This window comes from Bactrocera dorsalis, chromosome 1, assembly GCF_023373825.1.
Source record: "Bactrocera dorsalis isolate Fly_Bdor chromosome 1, ASM2337382v1, whole genome shotgun sequence".
NCBI classification, from domain to species: Eukaryota; Metazoa; Arthropoda; class Insecta; order Diptera; family Tephritidae; genus Bactrocera; species Bactrocera dorsalis.
The window spans coordinates 38,984,862-39,008,938 of record NC_064303.1 but is presented as its reverse complement, the minus strand read 5'-3'; the positions used below and the strand labels follow the sequence as shown (position 1 = coordinate 39,008,938).

General features: G+C 38.6%; 1 protein-coding gene across 3 annotated transcripts in view; it reads right to left on the bottom strand.

Annotated features, from left to right (window-relative positions):
• The window catches only part of LOC125780341 (opioid-binding protein/cell adhesion molecule homolog), a 120,077-nt gene that overhangs the window by 77,230 nt on the left and 18,770 nt on the right, over positions 1-24,077 (bottom strand). For all 3 annotated transcript variants that reach the window (XM_049462554.1, XM_049462551.1, XM_049462552.1), the window contains exon 2: positions 8,173-9,171. In XM_049462554.1, coding sequence (XP_049318511.1) covers positions 8,173-8,650 — 478 coding nt within the window. In that variant the 5' untranslated portion in view covers positions 8,651-9,171. The remainder of the gene's footprint in view (positions 1-8,172; positions 9,172-24,077) is intronic.

Below are 24,077 nucleotides of genomic sequence, written 5' to 3'. Positions count from 1 at the left end.
ATTCAGTAAAAAGTCTAAGATTTACGAAATGGGTCGCTATTCACTAGAAGAAAACTGGGAAATATTGAAAACTTTTTGTTTGACCGAGGATGATCAATTTTACCGAAAAATCATGTTTTCGGACGAGGCTCATTTCCACCTCGATGGTTACGTTAACAAGCAGAATTGTCGCATTTGGTACATAGAAAACCCGCACGTAATCGTCGAGAAGCCAATGCATCCAGCACGAATCACTATATGGTGCGGATTTTGGTCTGGTAGAATCATCGGCCCATTTTTCTTCGAAAATGAAAAAGGAACCGCAACCATCAATGGTGAGCGATATCGCGCATTGTTAACCGAATTTTTCTTCAAGCAAATTGAAGTGGAAGACTTGGACAACATTTGGTTCCAGCAGGATGGCGCTACGTGCCATACAGCAAACGCTATACTCAATCTTTTATTTATTTGAATTTAAAAACGATAGTATACAAAATTACTTAAAATCGTTAGGCACAAAAAATGATGACTTCTCGTTGTGGAAAGCCACCAAATATATTAAACGCCCAACCCTTAAAAATTCCCTGATCAAAAACTTAAATGGTGAATGGTGTCGCTCTCACCTTTCAAAAGCTGATGCATTCGCTATGCACTTAACGAAAATTTTCCAACCTTTTAATCTTTGTACTGCAACAGATAATGATGAAATAAACGAATTCTTAGTTAGTCCCTGTCAAATGGATTTGCCCATCGAACCTTTCCATTCACACGAAATCGCTAACCAAATAATGATACTCAGCAACAATAAAGCACCCGGCTATGATCAAATTAATGCAAAAATTTTAAAATCCTTGCCAGACACAGCACTCAAATATATAACACTTCTATTTAACGCAGTAGTTCGTTTACAACACTTTCCTCTTCAATGGAAGTGCTCAGAAATTATTTTGATACAAAAACCGAACAAGGCAGAAAGTGAAATGAAGTCGTATAGGCCAATAAGTTTACTGCCAACGCTCTCCAAAGTATTTGAAAAAATATTTCTCGGAAGACTACTGCCTGAGCTAGAAAAACGATCTATCATTCCCGAACACCAGTTCGGTTTTCGTCAAAATCACGGAACACCAGAGCAATGCCATCGTATTGTTAATACTATTCGAAATGCACTAGAATCTAAACAGTACTGCTCTGCTGTTTTTCTCGATATTCAACAGGCTTTTGATCGTGTTTGGCACACTGGGCTCATGTACAAACTCAAAAAACTATTACCTGCTCCATTTTTTCTATTGCTTAAATCTTATCTGAATGATAAATTTTTCTACGTCAAAGTTCGGGAAGAGCGATCAAATATTTATAGAATTGAGGCAGGAATCCCACAGTACTAACTGCCACATATGCAGATGACACAACAATTTTAGCATGCAGCCCTTGTGCAATTGAAGCTTCGATTATGGTACAAGAAGTAGTTAGAAGTATTGATGTTTGGCTCAAAAAGTGGAATATTGCAGTTAACACAGACAAATCTGTGCACGTCACCTTCACCTTGAGAAAAGGTAATTGCCCAAGTATTTTTTTTGAATAATTCTGAGATACCATCTAAAAGCGATCTTAAGTACCTAGGCTTGCATCTGGACAGAAGACTGACCTGGAAATTGCACATTCAAACTAAGAGAAAACAATTAAATCTGAAGCTTAAAAGATTGTACTGGCTTTTAGGGGAGAAATCAGAACTAAGTACAGAAAACAAAATACTACTTTACAAAACTATGCTTAAACCTATTTGGACGTACGGCATCCAGTTGTGGGGTACAGCAAGTACTTCAAACATCGAAATTCTCGAATGATTTCAAAATATTGCACTTAGGAAAATTTTAAATGCACCCTGATTTGTGTCAAATAAAACAATCATTAATGATACAGGTTTAACTTTAGTTAAAAATGAAATCAAAAGATTAAGTAGAAATTATTTTAATAGATTGAGTTATCATACTAACCCAGTCGCAATAGCCCTATTAGATGACTCAAACGAAATTAACCGTCTTAAACGGCTTCATATATTAGATTTGCCATATAGAAAATAAGCTGTTTATAAGTATGTACATATGTATATCTATATGCACTTCTGTATATTAGTTCTGTACTCGTTGGAGTACAGCAACTTAGGTTAAGTTAATGTAGTATTACACAATTTGCTTATTGTCCTCGGACAGATTGTAAATAAAGGAAATCTAAAATAAAAAAAAAATCTTTTACGCCCAATCTTCGAAATTTAAAATTTCATATGGCCCACCCGTTATTTCAACTCGTCTCTTCATCCTGATCATTTATACATTAATAACCCCTTATCTACATACATACCTCGATTAGTTTTACATGTTTACAAATAGGTGAACAAAACTATTATACTCTGTAGCAACAGGTTGAAAGAGTATAAAAAGCAAAGAAATTAACTCCTTTACTATTGGAAGGTTTCGAAAAAAAGCCCAAAAATAATAATACCGCTCGACGTTCGGAGCGCTCGGAGTGCACACCTGACAGTACCTCAAACTTTAAACGCGTTTTTCTCAAAACACTCTTTTTTTCAACTGGCAGACATGATTCCGGTCGAACTACTCAACCGATTTGCTTAATTTTTTTTAATGTTCATAAAAGCGTAGCTTTTTTAATTTATTGACAATGTTATGACAAAATTTATATAAAAAAGCATGGGGGAAAATTAAAAAAAAAACGTTAATTACTTTTTTATTTAGCAACATTTTCTCATGATTCTAATAGGGACGATAACCATTTACATACTTTTTAATAGCGGGATTCTGTAACCAGTCTCTAGTCTCTATCACGAAAAGGTTAAAAATAAATCAATTTTACATAAATTTCGTAAATATTATGAAACAAGGTGAACAAACATATATGTATTTATATTTTTATTGATAATTATGTTTTTTTACTATGTTATAGAAAATTTAATATTTGTTATCGACATATTTATTTGCATTCAAATGTAAAAACATCTCTGAATAATGAAATGTAATAGATTTTGTGACTGTCACTTACAGAATAGTCTCAAGTCTCAAAAATTGTCTCTAACTTAAAATCTCAAATTTAGAGACTTGAGACTGTCTCACGTTACAGAATCGCACGGTAAGAATAAATTGAGTTTCTGTGTTTCAGATGATCCAAACAGATGATCCGGTGAACGCATCTCATTCACCCAGATGTCATCAAAATATTCCGAAAAAAGTGACTCCACGATATACCTCATGATATGTGAAAAAAATTTTATTGTAGAATAAAAATATCTATGAAAAAAAAGCAGGCCAGGTTACCCTACTGACCCCTTAAGTACACCGACTTAACACCCGTATGTCACTTGTTTATTCACTTATTCACCCAACTTTCACTTTGCACTTGCAAATATGTTTTCTTTAGAACTGAGAAAATTTGTTGGAAAATATATACTAAAAACTTCTGATCAAACTTAAAACGGCTAAGATGAGACAAGTCGTGACGCATTACAATCATTTGTCTTTTGTCCATGTAGAAAAGATAATCTCTTCAAGTTCGAGTCAACGCGATTAATTTTTGTTTTGTGTTACGAGTATCAACTGTACATAAGTCATAGCCACACTATCCGTTAAATCGAACAATAGAAGTTCGTGAGTAAACAAGCACACCTTTCGCTATTGAACGACGGGAATTTTTTTTTGTTTATTTGCTTTTTCGATAGCTTATATTTTCGTAAATATCTTGTGAAATCGGGAAGGTCGTATCTTGAATAGTTTTTGGATTGCAACGTTTTAAAGAGCGACCGGTCAGAGGTGCAAACATACATACATATATAAGTAAAACTTTAAAAGCGTTTTTCTCAAAATTGCTGGCGTCATAACTCAACGAGAAATTGACCGATCGACTTCAAATTAAAACTGAATACATTTACTATACAATGATCTACGATCTTTTTGATTGGTTGAAAATTGTCAATTTTGCATTAAAAAACGACCGTTTTTACCTAAAAAACATTTTTTTTTTCATAATTACGCAATTTTGGTAATTTTTGATATTTTTCAAAGATCGTAGGTCATTGCATAGGAAACATCTTTAAGCTTATTAAAATTTTCAATTTTTTTGTTTCAGCTACTCATTCGGCCGGAATCATGCCAGCAGTTGGGGCACCTCTTTTTTGACACCTTCAGAGACAGCCCATAACTCCGTTATTTTTCAATAATTTAAAAAAAATCTCAAAATATAGCCGAAAATATACCTTACTACGTTCAAAGAAGTTCGATTCGAATATTCAATCGCGTACTTTCTCTTAAACAATTTCACAAAAATCGCCTAATTCTAAGGATACAATTTATCAAACGTATGTATGCAATTTTTGGCTCTAGTTTTTTTTAATGCATATCTTCTTTTTTATTGGCGTAAGCATAGCAGAGGTTATGTTGTACTGCTGTGTCCTATTAAATGTAATGCTCATTGAAGTAAAAAAAATTTATTTTCAGAAGTACTGTTAACAGAAGAGTGTTAATTTACTCTAACCAAAAAATTTTACATTATCATGTTTACTGTTTACTTTTTCACATAGGAAACCATTAATATATGTATTTGATTTTTCATATGGCAACCTATCAATTGATTAGTTTGTTAAAAATAAAAATAATACCAAAAATTGCATTACATTCAAAGGTTTGTCAGGAATTTTCGCTAAAATGGGCAATGACCATGTAAGCCATAAAAAAAAACAACATAAGCAATGCATATTGCTAGATACCGGCTTCTTATTGCCTCTCTAAGTGCGAGAAAAGGATTTTAACAGTTACTCAACACAACAAAATGTCGTGTCTTGTTACACATCAATTTATTCAATTATCATTATCGGCTAAATCATTTATTTCGATTATACACTTAAACAAATATAAACTATGTATTTCTTACAAACACTTATTTATGATCATTCCGTTTGTATGGCAACTACACGCTATAGTGATCTGATATCGGCGGTTCCGACAAATCAGCAGCTCTTTGAGGAGAAAAGGACGTATGCAAAATTTCAAATCGATAAATGAATAAAAACAGACGCACAGAGAAATGGACAGAGAGACATGACTAAACCTACTTATCCGAAATAAAATTTTGAAAATTTTAAATTTTGAATTGGTCCACTAATATTAAGGTAGTTTACTTTTTCAAGTCTTGAAATACTACAGTGTCATATATAATACTAACACCCGTTTATAAATACATTACTGTGGTCAGGTGATAACATTAATGCAATTGTGAAGCGACCAGCCGACTAGCCATTTTTGCAGTCCATTGGAAATGCTGTGAAACAATGTAAAACCAAAGCTTAAATAAATTTAAATTTTAATCAACCACCGCTTAGTAAATGTTTACATGCGCGCATACAAAAGCTAATTGCATAAAGTTAGACACTGGCATATTCCGCAGTCTAGCTTTTTTTTTTTGCAGCAAACTTTTAATGCAGATAAACCGACACAGATGTACAGGCTATGGCCATGAAAATAGTAATGCTGGTGAGTTTTGAGTAATTTTTTTTTTTGGTTCATAAATCACCAAATTTTTTCGATAAACAGCATTGCGTTAATGCCTGTGAAACAAATCATTCCGACAACCAGGATGTCATGAAACGTATTTTTACTGGCGTCGGGTCTTACGACCCGGAAACAGACGATAAATCAGACGACTATCGTGGCAAAGGTGAGTCGAAGCCGAAAAAAAACACGTAAAAACAGATCAAAAATCAAGGTTATGTTGACATTCCTTTCGATTAGCGAAGTGTGGTGCACTCCGATCACATTCCGACAAAACAAAATGCTATTTGAGTGTGGCATGGTCGATATATCAAAAATATGTCACAAAGCACCCCACGCTTTTCTCACAATAATGCAGGAATTTTTCCTTCATTATTATTGTTTGTTTATAAAAAGAATTATTTTTCACTTTTTAGTTTGATATGCTTTAAAAGCGTGTTTTTTTAGTTTTTTTAAACAACATTTATTTTTAATTTTTTAGTTTGTTGTTAGAAACCCCAAATTTGTTAAAATATGAACTAACTATGAACTATGAAAACATATAGTATTGGTTAAGTAAATCGATAATTAGGCAGCATTTAATATCTACTCGTAACCTTTCATTAACTAATTGTTACATTATTTGCGACCAAGTTCTATTGACGACTTTACGAATTATTACTTCTTAATCGAATAATTTCTTCTAAAGCTTCACTGTTACATGAGGGTTTACTTTGGACAGCCTAGTTCTTCAATTCGAATACCGTCCAAAGATCTACAACGACTAAGAGCTATATAAGCTTGTCCAGCAGCAAACAGTCGAGAGCCCAGATAAATTACTGCATGTTCTACTGTACAACCTTGCATCTTATGAACGGTCGACGCCCAACTCAGTATGCTATGAAAAGTCACCAAAACTAGTTTTATATAGATGTTGCATACTTTTAAGCGCATCTTTTTGGTGAGCTGCTTAAACTTACTATCGATTCTAGGTTTCAGTACCACTTAAAAAAGTTACAAACATACATACAAGTGAAGGTAATAAAAGCGTTAAAAAAATGCGCTGGACCAAAATTAACTAGATTTTTTCGATTTTATATTTGAAGTGTTCATTCTAGCAAAATAATTACGCTTGTTGTCTTGGAAAGTTTGTACAAATATATTTCGAAAAGATCTTTAATGCCCGGTTTCGCAGTCAATACTTAAGTTGTGTCCAAATAAAATCTTAGCATTGTTGCAGACTGAGTACTCGTTTGCGTTTCACAGTCAATGCTTAGTTTCTATTAAATTTTATTGTGATATACAAGTATGGCAACGTTATGGACATACATATGTTTTATGAATGCCATCCACAAACATGTGTTTAAAATATTTAAATTATAACAGAAAATACATAAATTTGCGAGGAAATTTATATCGAAAATGGATGAAAACAACGAAAGAACTCCGAATTTCACCGCCAGCGAGTCGGACCATCTATTGGAACTGGTGGAAAAGTATAAAGCTGTCATCGAATGGAAGCGGACAAACACTTGCTCGAAGGCTAAGAAATATGTCGCTGAAAATTCACAACAAAAATCAGCTGTTACTTAAGCACTGCTTAATTCTCTCATTTTCAGTAGTTAAGCATAACTTAAGTATTAACTGTGAAACCGGGATGAAAACGATATGAGAAGCTGTTGCACCACTATTTTCATGAACACGACTGTACATATAGGAAACAATGTGTGTATATAAACACATATATCCTGTCTGCAGGGTTCTCTTGACAGCAGAATTTGTAATTGTAATCGTTTAATTGTCACCATTTTTGCTTCCGCGCAATTATACGGCTGCGCGGTCAAGTGGATTAATTGTAATTAGGTTACAGTGGACTATGGATGTAGCAAAAACCGAACTAAAACAATAATGCAAATTTAGAAAAAGTTGCGTGAAAGTATAGGAAAATATTTCTCGGAAAACAATTTTCCCCCTAATATGTATCTGAACTTTTGAATCATGGATTGGTTAAATGCTGTATTTTTCTGTCCACATAAATGTGAGGGAGATGTGGGTGGGTAGAAGGCGCTGAAAGAGTAGGGCAATTGGATAGTCAAAAATTGGGGTGATGGGTTTTTGTCTGCAAATCTCTATCAGTTTCACGCTTCATGAATAATATAACTTTTTACAAGCCGCAGTTGCTATCATTAATATGTCGGCAAATTTACCGCCGCGGAGTGCAACCTCCTTTAGAGAAGTGACCATCCACTCTGATAGCAGGGCGACGATAATTGCCTTGGGTTCACTAACCATGTATTTAAAACTGATTAGGGAATTCTTAACGTTTTTATCAAGGGCATTGATCTTTGTGATAAGATTAGTATGAAAAGCACGCTACAACCGAATCGGACGTAGCTGCAAATCTGATAAGCTGAATAGATGAAAATGATGTAAAAACACTTATTTCTTCATTGTCACTCTTGGAACCATATACTGATATCGCAACGAGCTGGTGTGTATAGAATTAAATGTCTAAGTAGATTTGTATTAGCCTCAAGGCGCCTAGTCTACTTATATATATTTTTTTGGGGCTTCATAATGAATACTAAATTAAGGAAGACTTTATATTATAAAAAGAATTTGTGAAAAATTTATAATTTTAGTTGCGAAGAAACTAGCTTACCGAAGTGATACGCGATATGATCGCGCTCCTCTGACTCCTCTGGTCCACCACTAATGCCAGTATCGCGATCAAAGCTATTCATATCCATATTCTGAAAATCAATATTTTCTAAACTGCTACTACTGTCTCTTCCGCCTCCTCCACCACCATCATTATAGTGATTTTGGCCACGCATTTCGATGGTGAACGTGTGTGCGATGGCATCACCAGCTGAGACGATCATATGCGTGCCATAGACAAGCGGTAGTAAACTATCACCAGCATCTCTGCCATTGCCAAACCGCGGCCAGAAGCTGCTAATACAAATTGCGGTAATTAACAACAACAATTTTGGTATTTTACTTTTTCTCTTCATTTTAATTATACACATTGGCTGCGGTACAATGTTGGTAGTATTTCTCGTTGTTGTTATTCTTGTTTTTACTACCGTTCTCGCCACTTTGGCAAGCGTCGCTCGTATTCTACGCTGTGCAATCATGTTCGCGGATTTTATACTTTCACGATATTTGGCGCGTTAATTTTATTATTACCGCAAGTATTACATTTATATGCATTTATTTACATCCACTGTATGGTTGTCTGTTGCTTCGTTGCGAACGAAAATCTTATGCTAAAACAGTTGTGACGTTCACTTGGCTTGTATATGTATGTGTATGTATTTCGAGTATTTGTTTTCGAATCACTAAAAATTAATGGACTACCGAGAGTAGCTTTTGCTATTTTATAAATAATTTATGAACTAAATATTTTTTTATTATTTTAATAATCTTATTATCTAATATTAAAGACTCTTGAAGAAAAATAAGAAATTTCTATTTCAGGTTTTTCAAAATTGTTACGAAATTTGTTATATAAATAGATTTGATTCCATTTTAATTTGTTATTATGCCCCATTGTCTTGCTTTTATATTTTTAGGTTTAATTTTTGCTATAGAAATTTTCTTTCACTTTCACATTGAAAGAAATTTTATTTTATTTTCTGATGATATCTCCCGAAATCTGAAAGCGGATAGAGAAGAATATGATGAAAATTTATAATACAATTTTATTTAATAATTACATATTAAATACATTTATTCTACATACATAAATGTTATACTCCAGCAAATCCATTATATAATTAATTTTATAATAATTGCTCCTCCTAAAAAGTGATTAAAATCGTTTGAACTTTTAGAAAAATTTTAATGTGGTTTAATGTAGGCCGTGCGAAAGCCTTTCACTAAGCTCTTAATTGGGTGCAAATTTCTCCTTCTTCTATCCACTGCTGAACAATTAGTGAACTCAAGCTTTGCCAATTCATACTAGTATCAAATTTTTAGCATTGAGGGTGGAGTGGAGGTTTTAAATTTCTTTCGATTCTTTCTTCATATTTTGTGAATGCATAATATATCAAGAATGCTATGTCTAGATTTCCAATCCATGACGATGAAGCAGACGTTCCAGTCTGTGTCAAAGATTAAAGCCCACAGTCAACATACTGATCGTACCTTATAGTGTGGCTTCAGGTCTGGAAAATCAACAACTGACCAGATCTTCACCATGTGCCAAGTCTTGGAAAAGACCCGTGAAAGGAGAATCGACACACACCATCTCTTCGTGGATTTAAACGTTGCTTTTGACAGCACGAAAGAGAGCCTTTATGCCGCTATGTCTGAATTTAGTATCCCTGCAAAACTAATACGTCTGTGTAAACTGACGTTGAGCCAGTGGCGGATTAAGTATTTTGCCGCCCTAGGCCCTGTCTGATTAGCCGCCCTTTTTAAAGGATAACATTTTATTTCTTTGAGTCCGTTCATATTATTAAGATATAATATTTATTTCATAAAAGTATAATTGTTAAACAATACAAATAAATATTAACAACATAAATAACAGTCAGTTTTCTTAAACTGTAATGTATAACTTAATTTTTAAATATCCTTTTTCTGGCTTTCGTCTGAGCAAATTCATCAATTATGTCGTTGTAATCAATTTCTTGAACTAGTTGGGCTTCAATTGATAGTAGTGCTAAAGCACTGAGTTTCTCTTGGCCCATACTTGCGCGTAAATACGTTTTGACTCTTTTCAAGGTGGAAAAAGATCTTTCTCCTGAACAGTTCGTAGCCGGAATACTCAAAAAAATACGTAGAGAAATGTCTACATTTAGATAAACATCTTGAAAATTTTCGTAAAGATTATGATAAGCACTTTTACGTCCTGTCAATTGTACACTTAAAGTATCTAAAATTAGATATTAAACGTTGGTTCGAAAATTTTCTTCTCCAGATAAAGCTCTTCTTTCATTTTCCCGTGACTCGTCAGCCTGAAGCTTTCGGGTTTTTTTTACGACGGGTGTCATAATGGTAATAGTGCGTTGGCTTTTTTTTCATAATCAGAAAATTGTTTATCTCTCATATCTTGGAGAAATAATGCCAAAGAACTATATATTCTTATCACAGATGATAAATCAGCTTGAGAATCCTGAAACTTCATATTCGCAGCATTAAAGCGATCCAAAACTGCATTTCAAACAATGACTATAATTGCTGTTTCTAGATGTTGTAATTTTTCTGCAGTCCCTTAGCTTCAGCTCGCTTAGTATGTTTTTCATCTTTGTTTTCGCCAACAAAGTTTAGTGCAACAATTATTCCGGGCCACTCTTTTTTAACGTGTAGCATGCATCGGGTCGAGCAGACCAACGAGTTTGAGAAAGGCTGTTAAGTCTTAAACTTGTATGCTGTCTTAAAATTTCCCAATGATGTGTCGAAACGGCAAAAAAATTATATAATTTTTGCAAAGTAGAAAAAAAGTCAACTGCTTCGGTAACAAATTCAGCTGCACAAGCTCCCACTAAATTTAAAGCGTGACCAGCACAAGGAACATATTCAGCTATGGATTAGTTGTTTTGATTCGTGCTTGCACTTCTGAATATAAACCTGACATGTTGCTTGCATTATTGTAAGATTGACTACGACAATTCATTATATTAGGTCTTGTGGTATTTTTATGGATTTTTTTTTATTGAAATTGAAATGAATTTGTGATGACTCATGCCCAGCTCTTGACCGATGAACGGCTGCTACTATGCCGGTCTCTTTTGACCAATTCAGCGATTTTATCGCAATTTTCGACGGCAGGCCTTCCGGAGCGTGGCGCATCTTCGACCACCTCTACACCAGAACGAAAACGTTGAAACCATCGTTGTGTGGTGGAAATGGAAACTGTATCGGGTCCATAAACTGCACAAATTTTATTGGCGGCTTGATATGCATTTTTGCCTTTATCGTAGTAGTACTGTAAAATATGCCGTATTTTCTCTTTATTTTGCTCCATGTTTGTGACGCTATAACTCACGAACGACTTAAAAGAAACGACAATCAATCAAACCCTGTTAGCGCGTGAAATGAGCTTTCCAAAAAGGTATAGCATGACCCGATGCGATGAATAAAACTAGAACTACGCGCTTTCAGCGCCAACTAGCGAAAATACCGCAAGACTTTTTTGACAACCCAATATTTAAACCACTATCCTCAAGAGATTTTAACAAAGCATCTTCAATATCTTTAGCCTTATGGCCGGCTCACTTGCAAGATTAACTTTACTAAAGATACAACAAGTCAACAGAGCTTTGAAAATGTTTCAGGAAAAGCTTATCAATATTCAATTATTTCTGTTATAAAACATTTTTTATCAGTATTGCACTCACAAATAAAAAAGTGAATCAGAAAATTAATTACATTCTATTTCATAGAAATTTATTTGTAAATTTATATAAAAAAAATCAGAATAAATCCTTAAAATGTATTGTCGTTACATTATATCAGATTTAAAATTTTGATATTCTAAAAAATTTGCCGCCCCCCAAATTGTGCCGCCCTAGGCCCGGGCCTCGCTTTCGTGCGAACTCTGTGTACAACGTCCGGTGTATTTTACGTGGGTACCTGTTGACGACAACCTTACTCCACGGCGCTCAAAAGCACAGCGGATCAAATCAATGCGTTGATCAGCGCCCTGAGAATGCTAAGCATTTTCAGTACCAATTGGCAGTGTGGAATGGACACACTAACCACCTTGGTAGGGTTCGAGGCCCATCTAAAACCTCTGCCGTGCTTTGGGTCCGGCACCCGGTTGCAATGCAACTCCACATTCAACTGACAAAGTCAGTTCTTCCCGCGATTTGGGTTTCAACCACAACCGCCACGATACTCCCAGAGGGGCCAGTCCGCATGAGCAGGTTGGAGTTACCTCCAAGGGCTCCTGCTCCCCGTGGTACCAGAATTAAGTCTCCGGTCAGACTTCGTAGCCGAAACTACTACCAGTTGAGCTTCCATACTGCTCCGGACTGGTGGCCTGCAAAGAAGGTGAGGTTGGACCCCACTAACCCATAAAATACCCACAACGCAAACACCCAACACTCATACAAAAAAAACTAAAACCCTAATTTCCAGCTAACCGCCTTCGCCGCTTAAATAATTCACGCGCAAACAACCCTAACTGTTCGGTATTCCGACTAGTGGAGATCACACCACTAACATCTAATCGTCCATCAGTCCATCTAATCCCCATACCACCCAGATCCCTAATGTCCGAGTACATCGGGCACTCCGCAATTACATGTGACCAATTTTCAAAACCCGCCACACAAAAACACCCTGACGTATCTGATAGGTGCCTCTGATGCAAAAATGCATTCATAGGCCCATGCCCCGTAAACAAGAAACCCAGACTTAGACAAAATCTAAAATCTGGGTTATTCTCAACGAATCCAACGTCCCGAATGTACTCGTACGTCACTCGGCCGTTAGGACTATTGTCCCAACGTTCTTGCCACCTACACCTAACCCTATCATCTAGAAGCCTCTTGCTCCCTAGATATCCCTCCCTCTCCACATCATCGTCGGAAATCCAATCGTTCCGCAGCAATGACACACTCAAACCCCTTCTTAACCTGAATGCAACAGCACGCTGTATGACAATCAGGTCAAGAGGGGGTGCACCTAACAAAACCTGCATCGCATCCGTTGAGACGGTGCGACATACAGGCAAGCAAGCAAGCATCATACAACGCTGTATTGAGAGGAGTTTTTGAGACCCCATGACAGTCGTGGCTGCCTCCCACCATACAGGGGCTCCATATGTGGCACAGGCCACAAACAAGCCACGATATATGGTGCGGACAGCACGACGTCCGAGACCCCAATCGCTCCTCAAAATACGTCGTATTTTGCCTACGGTTGCCTGCAGTCGCTCCTTCACGCTCGCAAAGTGTGGAGTAAAACACAACCTTTCACTTATGGTCAGCCCCAGATATTTGACTTGCGTCACATATCTGATGCTGACCCCGTTCACACGGACAATCGGTGGACGAGACGGCGACAATCTACCTTTCAGCAGCATTGCCACCGTCCTTTCCATCGATATGTCAACCCCCACACCTAAGCCCCAAGAATTAACGATCTCTAAGAGATCTCCTCCCGCCCGTTCTAAATCCAACCTCGAGCGACCTTCAACGATAAGAAGAAGGTCGTCCGCATACGCGCAACATTTACAGAGTGGCTCGAGCTGCCCAAGCAGAGTGTCCATCATAAGGTTCCAAATATATGGACCACAGATGGAACCCTGCGGGCAGCCTCGAACAACTCCAATCTCCACACTCTCATTCATGCCGACAAGAGAGGCCTTTCTGTCCGAAAAATAACTCCGCCAAAGAGTAACTTCCGGACAGCCAAGCTCCTCCAGCCGTTGCAACACTCGATCCCAGCTTAGGTAGTCAAATGCCCCCTTGAAGTCAACAAATATGCCAAGGACATACTTGTTGACATTCTCTCTAACGACATTCTGAACAAAAAACCACGCATCCTCTATACTGCGTCCTTTCCTGAACCCAAACTGCCTATCCGACCACATACCCCGCGTTAGCTCCTGAAGCCGTTCCACCATGACCCTTTCCAGCACTTTTCCAAGTACTGGAAGGAGACTGATGCCCCGATAAGATCGAGGATCGCTCCTGACCTTATCAGGGGACTTCAGGAGAGGAACAACCCTAGCACTTTTCCACTCGCGTGGAAAGTATCCCTCCCAGACGCACTTATTATAAATGGCCTCCAGGTATTCCGGAATGAACTTCCATAAGCTTTTACACATCTCTCCGTTCAAACCATCAAAACCTGGGGACCGTTTAGACCTAACCAGGCCAAAGGCGTACCCCAATTCCCCATCATCTAATGGAGGGACAGGCACCTCTTGTGCTTGAGGTACCTGCACCTCCGACCTGGGAAAGAACGCACCTAACAGAACCCCCGCACACTCTCTCCACGACGATAACAGAGTGTCACCGACGCGAAGAGAGGTGATATCCTCCCTCCTACGACCCCTGCAGATCCTATAGACCTGACCCCAGGGGTCGTTCCTATTTTCCCTAACGAAGCTCCTCCACTCATCTTCCTTTACTTTCACCAACATCTCCTTATATTCCCTATCCGCACAACTAAATTCCCGCCTAAGCTGGGACAGCCTATCAGAATTGGACCGTCGAGCGCGCTGAAACTTTCGCCTCAAACGCCTGACAGTCCTCCTCTTCAAGGTTAACTCATGCGTCCACCATTTAATTTTACTAATCTTGGAACACTCATACCTACCCAAGACCCTATCATTAGCCCCCCAAACAACCTCATGAAGACGAGCAATTTGCTCGTCGACCCCCAACTCCTCAAACTCGCTAAGCGGTATATTAAGTACCGCTTCCCTAACCGAGAGTCCATATTGGTTCCAGTCAGTACCAGCGGTACGCCATCGCCGCAATGGACTCTCATAAGGTGAGGGAGGAGATCGAGGGGTAACCACAATTTGAAGCAAATTATGGTCACTCAATCCCCACCCTCCCCTAACCGCCCAACTAACACTAAAAGCCCTACTTGCTGCCTCGTTCATAAGCGTCACGTCAATGTCGCTCACGCCCCCAGGCCCATCGAACGTATACCATTCGTTCGGCTCATTCAAAACGTGGAGGCTATTAGCCACCACCCATTCGCTTAATGCCTCGCCTCGACTGTGGCTTTGGTATCCAGACGAATGCCGGGATACCTTACTAAACCACATCGAGGACGAGGCATTCGCATCCAACCCTAGGATAAATGGGCTACTACTCGCAAGTAGTAGTAGCTTATCCATGTAGCCCAGGTAGGGCTCTAGGGGCTCGCTATATTTACAGTATAAACTAGCGACAATCATCCTACCGAACTCCCCATCTATCGCTACACATATACCTAGTTGTGAAGAATCCACAACTACGCAATCATAGCGTGGATTATTCACAACTATTGCGGCGTTAGCTCTAAGGTCGGTGAAGACCCTAAAACCCCCAGGAAGACCCCGAACCACACCAGTGGTGGCGTAGGGCTCCTGGAGTAGAGCAATACCGCACCCACCCTCTACCATACAACCCCCCAACTCACACATTACGGCATAAGAGCCCTGACAGTTGAGCTGGATAATACCCCCCATCAGTGTCTGGCGAGGGCGCGCTCAACAATGCCACAGTAGATAGGGCAGACAGCTGACATCATCAGATGCCCAGCTGGCCTACCCTTAAACTCACAGTTGCGACAATGGGGTGCATTGACGCAACCGGCAGCTTTGTGGCCTTCCTGACCGCACCTCCGGCAGACATCTGACCTAGCCCTACACTCTATGATCAAATCCCATACACCGGAAGCATCCAGCGACGGGGCTATCCGGTCGCACCCTGGAGGAGGAAACCTCGTGGACCCTCACGCCAAGTGAGGGGCCCACCTCCTTCACCACTTTCTGAATAACTTCCTTAGAGGAAGTTGCGGGCCCCTTACTCCTGACCACGATCGACCAGGTCTCCACAGGCTTCGGCATCACCGGTGCGATTGCCTCAAGCACAGGTGCTGGAGGCGCAGGTATCGGTGCCGACGGAGCCGGCATTGACCTGCTCGGCGCCGAGGAGTGACCCCCACAACTTCCCCTAAGGGCATCGACTTGACCGCGAAGATGGGCATTCTCGGTTATCACCGTCATTAGGAGCGCCTCATACCTTGAGGCAAGCTCCAACAGCCCCTTCGCAGTCCCTACCTCGAAACTCTTGGCCTCAAAGACCAGCTCGTTGAGCTCCCCCGTAATACGCTTGGCAGCAGCAACATGGCTGACTGCCCCACCCCCAACAACAACAGGTCCCCGCGAAATCTCCCGCTTTTTTGCGGCCTCTTTGGCACGCCCGGCACCCGATTCCTTGCCAACCGCCCTAGACGGCTTGGCAACCGTTTTCTCTGTGGTGGCCACGCTGGCCTTTCCACCACGACTTCCGCTCCCTCCCTCAAATTCCCCCTCACGCGCTACCGCTTTCTCAATGGAGGCCACGATGGCACTCCCGCTTCCTCCCACTTTTCCCCCAACGTTACGCGGCGACCCCGCACGCGCAACCGCCTTCTCAGCGGAGGCCACATTGGCACTCCCGCCACAACTACCGCTCCCTCCCTCGCTTCCGTCATCTTTACGCGGCGACCCCAACCGCGCCTTGGTCCTCGGTGGAGATCTAACCGCTCCCGTCGCTCCCGACGTTTCACCCTCGCCGCCCGACGTGGAATCATCCACGACTGTCGAAGCGGCGGATTCTCCGCTTCCAGCGAGAACCTTCGTCCTCCTCTTCCGTCCCGGAGGCATCTTACCTTCCAAACAACCTCTCAGTAGAACTGATCCGCTGGCGAACCACTAGCGCTGAAGGCTCACGGACAGAAAGATACTGGAGCAGCTGCTCTCCAGGTGTCAGCGTCTGAACGCGCTGAAAAGTGCGACCCACGCAAAGGCCCGCTCAATATCAGTGACCACCCAAGCGGTCGATTATAGCGAGCCCGCAGTGGCACAGCCCACAACCCCAACTCTTGGTCGGGGTGCGAAGCTTCCGCCAATAACAACAACGTGGATGACCACGTTGTCCGTATATAAAATAATTTTAAATAAAATTACTTACCGCTATAATATTTGCTGTCCGTACACAAAAATGCACAAAAAGGCACAAAAATGTGTAGTCGCACGAAAACACTCGCGGTTAATAACCCACGCACCCGGAAATCGCACAAACATATTCACTAATACCGCTACGCACACGCGCCAGGCAATAACGGTGCCCACTAAAACTGGTAAACAAATACCCGCACAAAAGAGAATCGAAAAATCACCGAAAAATACACTACTAAATCGCAACGATGCGCACGCACGTCTATCCGCGTCGACAGTCAACTAACGAATGAACTCTGTGTACAGTCGGTTCTTGGAGAAAATAATTTGAGCTGCAGAATTAAATAGGGAAGGCACTATCTTCTTTAAGAGTGTACAACTGCTGGCGTACGCCGAAGGAAAGGCAAATATTTCCTGTCATCAAGCAAACAGTCGTTGCATTGAGGAATTAGCTACCGAGTCACTTCTTCGGAGATAAATCTAATGTGGAACTAATATTCAACGAAATTCAAGACAGACAAAAAATTAACGAAGTTATGAGTACTTTTATATTTATATAATGAACGGTTTAGGACATTTTTTAAAACTTTTAAACGATGTCTATACAACTCATGATTAATGTATTACGAGGGCTGCTATATATATTTCTGGCCTAATAATGAAAATAGGCATATTTATCAACGAAAATGTTTTTTTTTTCGTTGGATTTGGCTCGTCTTGGAAGACCCACACGGTCGATTGCTGTTTGGTTTCGGGCTCATACGCATAGATCCATGATTCGAGGATTTCCTGTGACGATCTTATAAACGTCTTTTGAAGCACCGCGATCGTATTTTTTCAGCATTTCTTTACACCAATCCACACGAACCTTTTTTTGAGCGATTGTCAAATTGTGCGGGATCCAACGAGAACAAACCTTTTTTACGGCCAGGTGTTCATGCAACATCGAATGTATGCTGGTGGGAGAAATGCATAGGCATGCCTCTATCTGAAGGTATGCTACATGACGGTCTTGCATTATCGGTTCACTTACGTCATCGATGTTTTCTGGCACAACGGCTGTTTTTGGACGACCTTCACGGAATTCGTCTTTGAGCGAGCGTCGGCCAGGATTGAATTCGTTGTATCAATTCTTCACAGTGCTATAGGATGGTGCTTCATAGCCATATAAAGATTTTACTTCATCGATGCACTCTTGTCAGGAAAAATTATCACACGAAAATGTTCACGAGTTAATTCCATTTTTTGGCCGAGATGAATTTTTTAATTCTCTGTAAATAAAACAATTCACGATTAAATGACAAAACATTCTGAGTGATGTTATGCTAAAAAATGTCAAACTTTCAAATGGAAATGTCAGATTGCACCTGCCAACACTTAGTGTTGCCTACGTCAGAAATATATAAAGCAGCCTATGTAATCGCTTAGTAATTTTGAACAATATTTCTTCTCATTCTTTACGAGATCAGTGTGTGTGTCTTAACTTCTTTCAGTTTTCAGAAGCAAATTAACCGAGTTTTTTTCTTCTAAGTGTTCCCAAAAAGGAAAAAAGGTTTAGAAAAATCCTTAGGATTACTTGTACAAAGCGATTAGCTTACCCTATAAATGTGTCATTTGTCATTTATCCAATACCGAGATATAATGGGCACGGCAATTAATCTTTTTTCCGAACAACTACAGCGAAATGCTGAAATTGCCACATTTATAATGATTATGCATGAAAACCTAACAGAAATATAAAAAAAACTAACAAAATTTTCCTTGTTTTAAACGAAGTAAACTTACTCCCACACAAGATATCAGACTCGGCATATACATATGTAAAGGGTGATTTTTTAAGAGCTTGATAACTTTTTTTTAAAAAAAAAACGCATAAAATTTGCAAAATCTCATCGGTTCTTTATTTGAAACGTTAGATTGGTTCATGACATTTACTTTTTGAAGATAATTTCATTTAAATGTTGACCGCGGCTGCGTCTTAGGTGGTCCATTCGGAAAGTCCAATTTTGGGCAACTTTTTCGAGCATTTCGGCCGGAATAGCCCGAATTTCTTCGGAAATGTTGTCTTCCAAAGCTGGAATAGTTGCTGGCTTATTTCTGTAGACTTTAGACTTGACGTAGCCCCACAAAAAATAGTCTAAAGGCGTTAAATCGCATGATCTTGGTGGCCAACTTACGGGTCCATTTCTTGAGATGAATTGTTGTCCGAAGTTTTCCCTCAAAATGGCCATAGAATCGCGAGCTGTGTGGCATGTAGCGCCATCTTGTTGAAACCACATGTCAACCAAGTTCAGTTCTTCCATTTTTGACAACAAAAAGTTTGTTAGCATCGAACGATAGCGATCGCCATTCACCGTAACGTTGCGTCCAACAGCATCTTTGAAAAAATACGGTCCAATGATTCCACCAGCGTACAAACCACACCAAACAGTGCATTTTTCGGGATGCATGGGCAGTTCTTGAACGGCTTCTGGTTGCTCTTCACCCCAAATGCGGCAATTTTGCTTATTTACGTAGCCATTCAACCAGAAATGAGCCTCATCGCTGAACAAAATTAAAGCGCGAAACACATTTCGAACCGAACACTGATTTTGGTAATAAAATTCAATGATTTGCAAGCGTTGCTCGTTAGTAAGTCTATTCATGATGAAATGTCAAAGCATACTGAGCATCTTTCTCTTTGACACCATGTCTGAAATCCCACGTGATCTGTCAAATACTAATGCATGAAAATCCTAACCTCAAAAAAATCACCCGTTACAAGTACCCTGTGATAGCTTTTTTCAAAAAAAAAAAAAAGACAAGACCAAATTCGACAGTTTCCCCCTATTTCGGGTCCTACGAATCGAACTGCATCATTACTTTTTTGAGTTACAATCATGGTTTTATACAAAAATTTTTCTTGAAGTTTTTCATCAAAGTGGCACATTGTAACGGGTGATTTTTTTGAGGTTAGGATTTTCATGCATTAGTATTTGACAGATCACGTGGGATTTCAGACATGGTGTCAAAGAGAAAGATGCTCAGTATGCTTTGACATTTCATCATGAATAGACTTACTAACGAGCAACGCTTGCAAATCATTGAATTTTATTACCAAAATCAGTGTTCGGTTCGAAATGTGTTTCGCGCTTTACGTCCGATTTATGGTCTACATAATCGACCAAGTGAGCAAACAATTAATGCGATTGTGACCAAGTTTCGCACTCAGTTTACTTTATTGGACATTAAACCAACCACACGAATGCGTACAGTGCGTACAGAAGAGAATATTGCGTCTGTTTCTGAGAGTGTGGCTGAAGACCGTGAAATGTCGATTCGTCGCCGTTCGCAGCAATTGGGTTTGTGTTATTCGACCACATGGAAGATTTTACGCAAAGATCTTGGTGTAAAACCGTATAAAATACAGCTCGTGCAAGAACTGAAGCCGAACGATCTGCCACAACGTCGAATTTTCAGTGAATGGGCCCTAGAAAAGTTGGCAGAAAATCCGCTTTTTTATCGACAAATTTTGTTCAGCGATGAGGCTCATTTCTGGTTGAATGGCTACGTAAATAAGCAAAATTGCCGCATTTGGGGTGAAGAGCAACCAGAAGCCGTTCAAGAACTGCCCATGCATCCCGAAAAATGCACTGTTTGGTGTGGTTTGTACGCTGGTGGAATCATTGGACCGTATTTTTTCAAAGATGCTGTTGGACGCAACGTTACGGTGAATGGCGATCGCTATCGTTCGATGCTAACAAACTTTTTGTTGCCAAAAATGGAAGAACTGAACTTGGTTGACATGTGGTTTCAACAAGATGGCGCTACATGCCACACAGCTCGCGATTCTATGGCCATTTTGAGGGAAAACTTCGGACAACAATTCATCTCAAGAAATGGACCCGTAAGTTGGCCACCAAGATCATGCGATTTAACGCCTTTAGACTATTTTTTGTGGGGCTACGTCAAGTCTAAAGTCTACAGAAATAAGCCAGCAACTATTCCAGCTTTGGAAGACAACATTTCCGAAGAAATTCGGGCTATTCCGGCCGAAATGCTCGAAAAAGTTGCCCAAAATTTGACTTTCCGAATGGACCACCTAAGACGCAGCCGCGGTCAACATTTAAATGAAATTATCTTCAAAAAGTAAATGTCATGAACCAATCTAACGTTTCAACTAAAGAACCGATGAGATTTTATGCGTTTTTTTTTAAAAAAAAGTTATCAAGCTCTTAAAAAATCACCCTTTAAAAGAAAGGCACATTTTTCTTCGGTCTCTAACTTTTCTAATGTTGACTTTTTTGGTAAAGTTTATTTGGCAAAGCTTCTCAGCTTAGATGACTGTGTAAGCCCCAAAATCAACGTTTTTTGTGTCCTTATAGCCAATATGTCGAAAAAACTGAAATTTAATCAATTTTTTTTAATGTTTTTTCCCTCACGTTTTGTCAATATTTTAATTTACTCTTTGATACTTATACATTAAGTGACATCTTGTAATAGTAAGAAACTTAAGCAAAGACAACGTTCTGATCAAACTAACCATTAGAAAAAAAAACTTAACAAAATTTGTATTTTTTAAAAAAGCTACACTAACTATGTTTGCGTGCTGTTTTATTTTTTTTTTGTATCTTATAAGTGTTATCAATAAGTATCATAAATTTGTACACAATATTTAAATTACATTTAACAAGACTCATCTATCAATGTCCAACACAAATCAGCAAGCAACGAGTCAAGCTTTTAACCACTGCACTGATAAGAAATAACAACAAGTAACGTTTGAAAGAAACGTTAAATGCTTGCCTAAGAGTCAAAATTTAAGCATGGATTGCAGTAGAGAACTTCTAAGGCCAAATAAAAAAATTGCCCGGAACTCCGTTATGACCGTTATAAACCATTGCTTAGGAGTGCACCGGTCTGAAGATTGGAAAAAATATGTGGATGACATGGTAGACGCTTTTGAAGAAATAGGTGTGAATATGTCCTTAAAAATTAATTTCCTTCACCATCATAAGGACTATTTTGAGCAGCAAGTTCCGACCGAATCCGATGAGCATGGAGAAAGATTTCACCAAGTCGCCGCCCCCCTTGAGCATTGGTACAGCGGCAAAAAGCTTGACTTGTTGCTTGCTGATTTGTGTTGGACATTGATAGATGAGTCTTGTTAAATGTAATTTAAATATTGTGTACAAATTTATGATACTTATTGATAACACTTATGAGATACAAAAAAATAAAACAGCACACAAACATAGTTAGTGTAGCTTTTTTAAAAAATACAAATTTTGTTAAGTTTGTTTTCTAATGGTTAGTTTGCTCAGAACGTTGTCTTTGCTTAAGTTTCTTACTATTACAAGATGTCACTTAATGTATAAGTATCAAGGGGTAAATTAAAATATTGACGAAACTTGAGGAAAAAAACATTAAAAAAATGGAATAAATTTCAGTTTTTTCGACATATTGGCTAGAAAGACACAAAAAACATTGATTTTGGGGTTTACAGTCATCTAAGAACTTAAAGACGGACTTATTCTGAGAAGCTAAGCTTGCTAAAGAAAGTTTACCAAAAAAGTCAACATTAAAAAAATTAGAGACCGAAGAAAAATGTGCCTTTCTCTTACAATGGGCCACTGTGATGAAAAATTTCAACAAAAATTTTTGTATGAAACCATGATTGTAACTCAAAAAAATAATAATGCAGTTCGATTCGTAGGACCCGAAATAGGGGGAAACCGTCGAATTTGGTCTTGTCTTGTTTTTTTGACTATCACAGTGGTATTAGCTTTTTTATTCAAAGTAATACCACGTTTTCTTTTAATATCCATTTTGCTCTCTTTATACTCTACTAATGGATACCTTTGCAAATTTTGATGCTTTAAATGCTCCAATTTCCAGATAATTGTATATCCAACTTTTTAATAATAAACTTTGGTCCTGTGGTCACGGTTAGGCTGCTGTGCACCCTTTAGCGCATACAAGTGAGCTTTACTCTGGAGCTCATTGCCGAAAATAAGCGTAAAGTTGGAAACAATTTACTTATTTACGAACAACGTGAGCTGTTTTGCGCAAGATTTTTAAAATATCGAGGTTGTGGTAAGCTCATGGGGAAAACTAAACAGCAAACATTTTTCTGACAATAATATATGATTATTTATCGTTCATTATCTTTATATATAAAAATCACGTATCACGTTGTTTGTGAACCGATTTTAAATTCGATTGCTCAATTGTGTAATTTGATCCAACTTGAGAGACAGAATAGCTTACATCTCAATTTATAATCGCAATACTATATTATTGAAAATTATTTGTATATTATTTGTCTATTATTTGACAGTCAATATTATTTGTGAGCTCCAAAATATATCAACAGATGACGTTAACTGTTGACTGGATTGAGCAAGTATTCAACAGAAGGCGCTATGTTAAAAATACAAACGTTTTATATAAGCTACTGTTTAATAGCATAATCACTAATTTTTTTAATATTCAAATACAAAATAAATTTAGGTTTCAGCAATACGTAATTCTTATGCTATTGAATTTGTGTTTTTAACATAGCGCCATCTATTGAATACTTACTCAATCCAGCCAACAGTTAACATCATCTGTTAGAATATTTTGGAGCTAACGGATAATTGTGACGGTCAAATAATAATAATAAGAGAATATACAGAAGCGTGTTGAAAGAGCATTAAACTGCCAAATAATTTATGCACTGTTCTTGAGGAAAAAAATTAATTGATTTAGAATATTTTTCCGAATACACAGAGTAAATTTTTAAATCATAACTGGCCCAGTGAGCGGGCTATTTTGACAGCCTAAAATGTTGATGGTTACGAAATTAACTTCCAAATTCAACAGTTGTTACCAGGCGATCTGATGTATTTTGAATCATTCGATACTGTTCTTAATGAAAATGAATGTGTAAGTTTTCCAATTGAATATTTAAATTCAGTAAA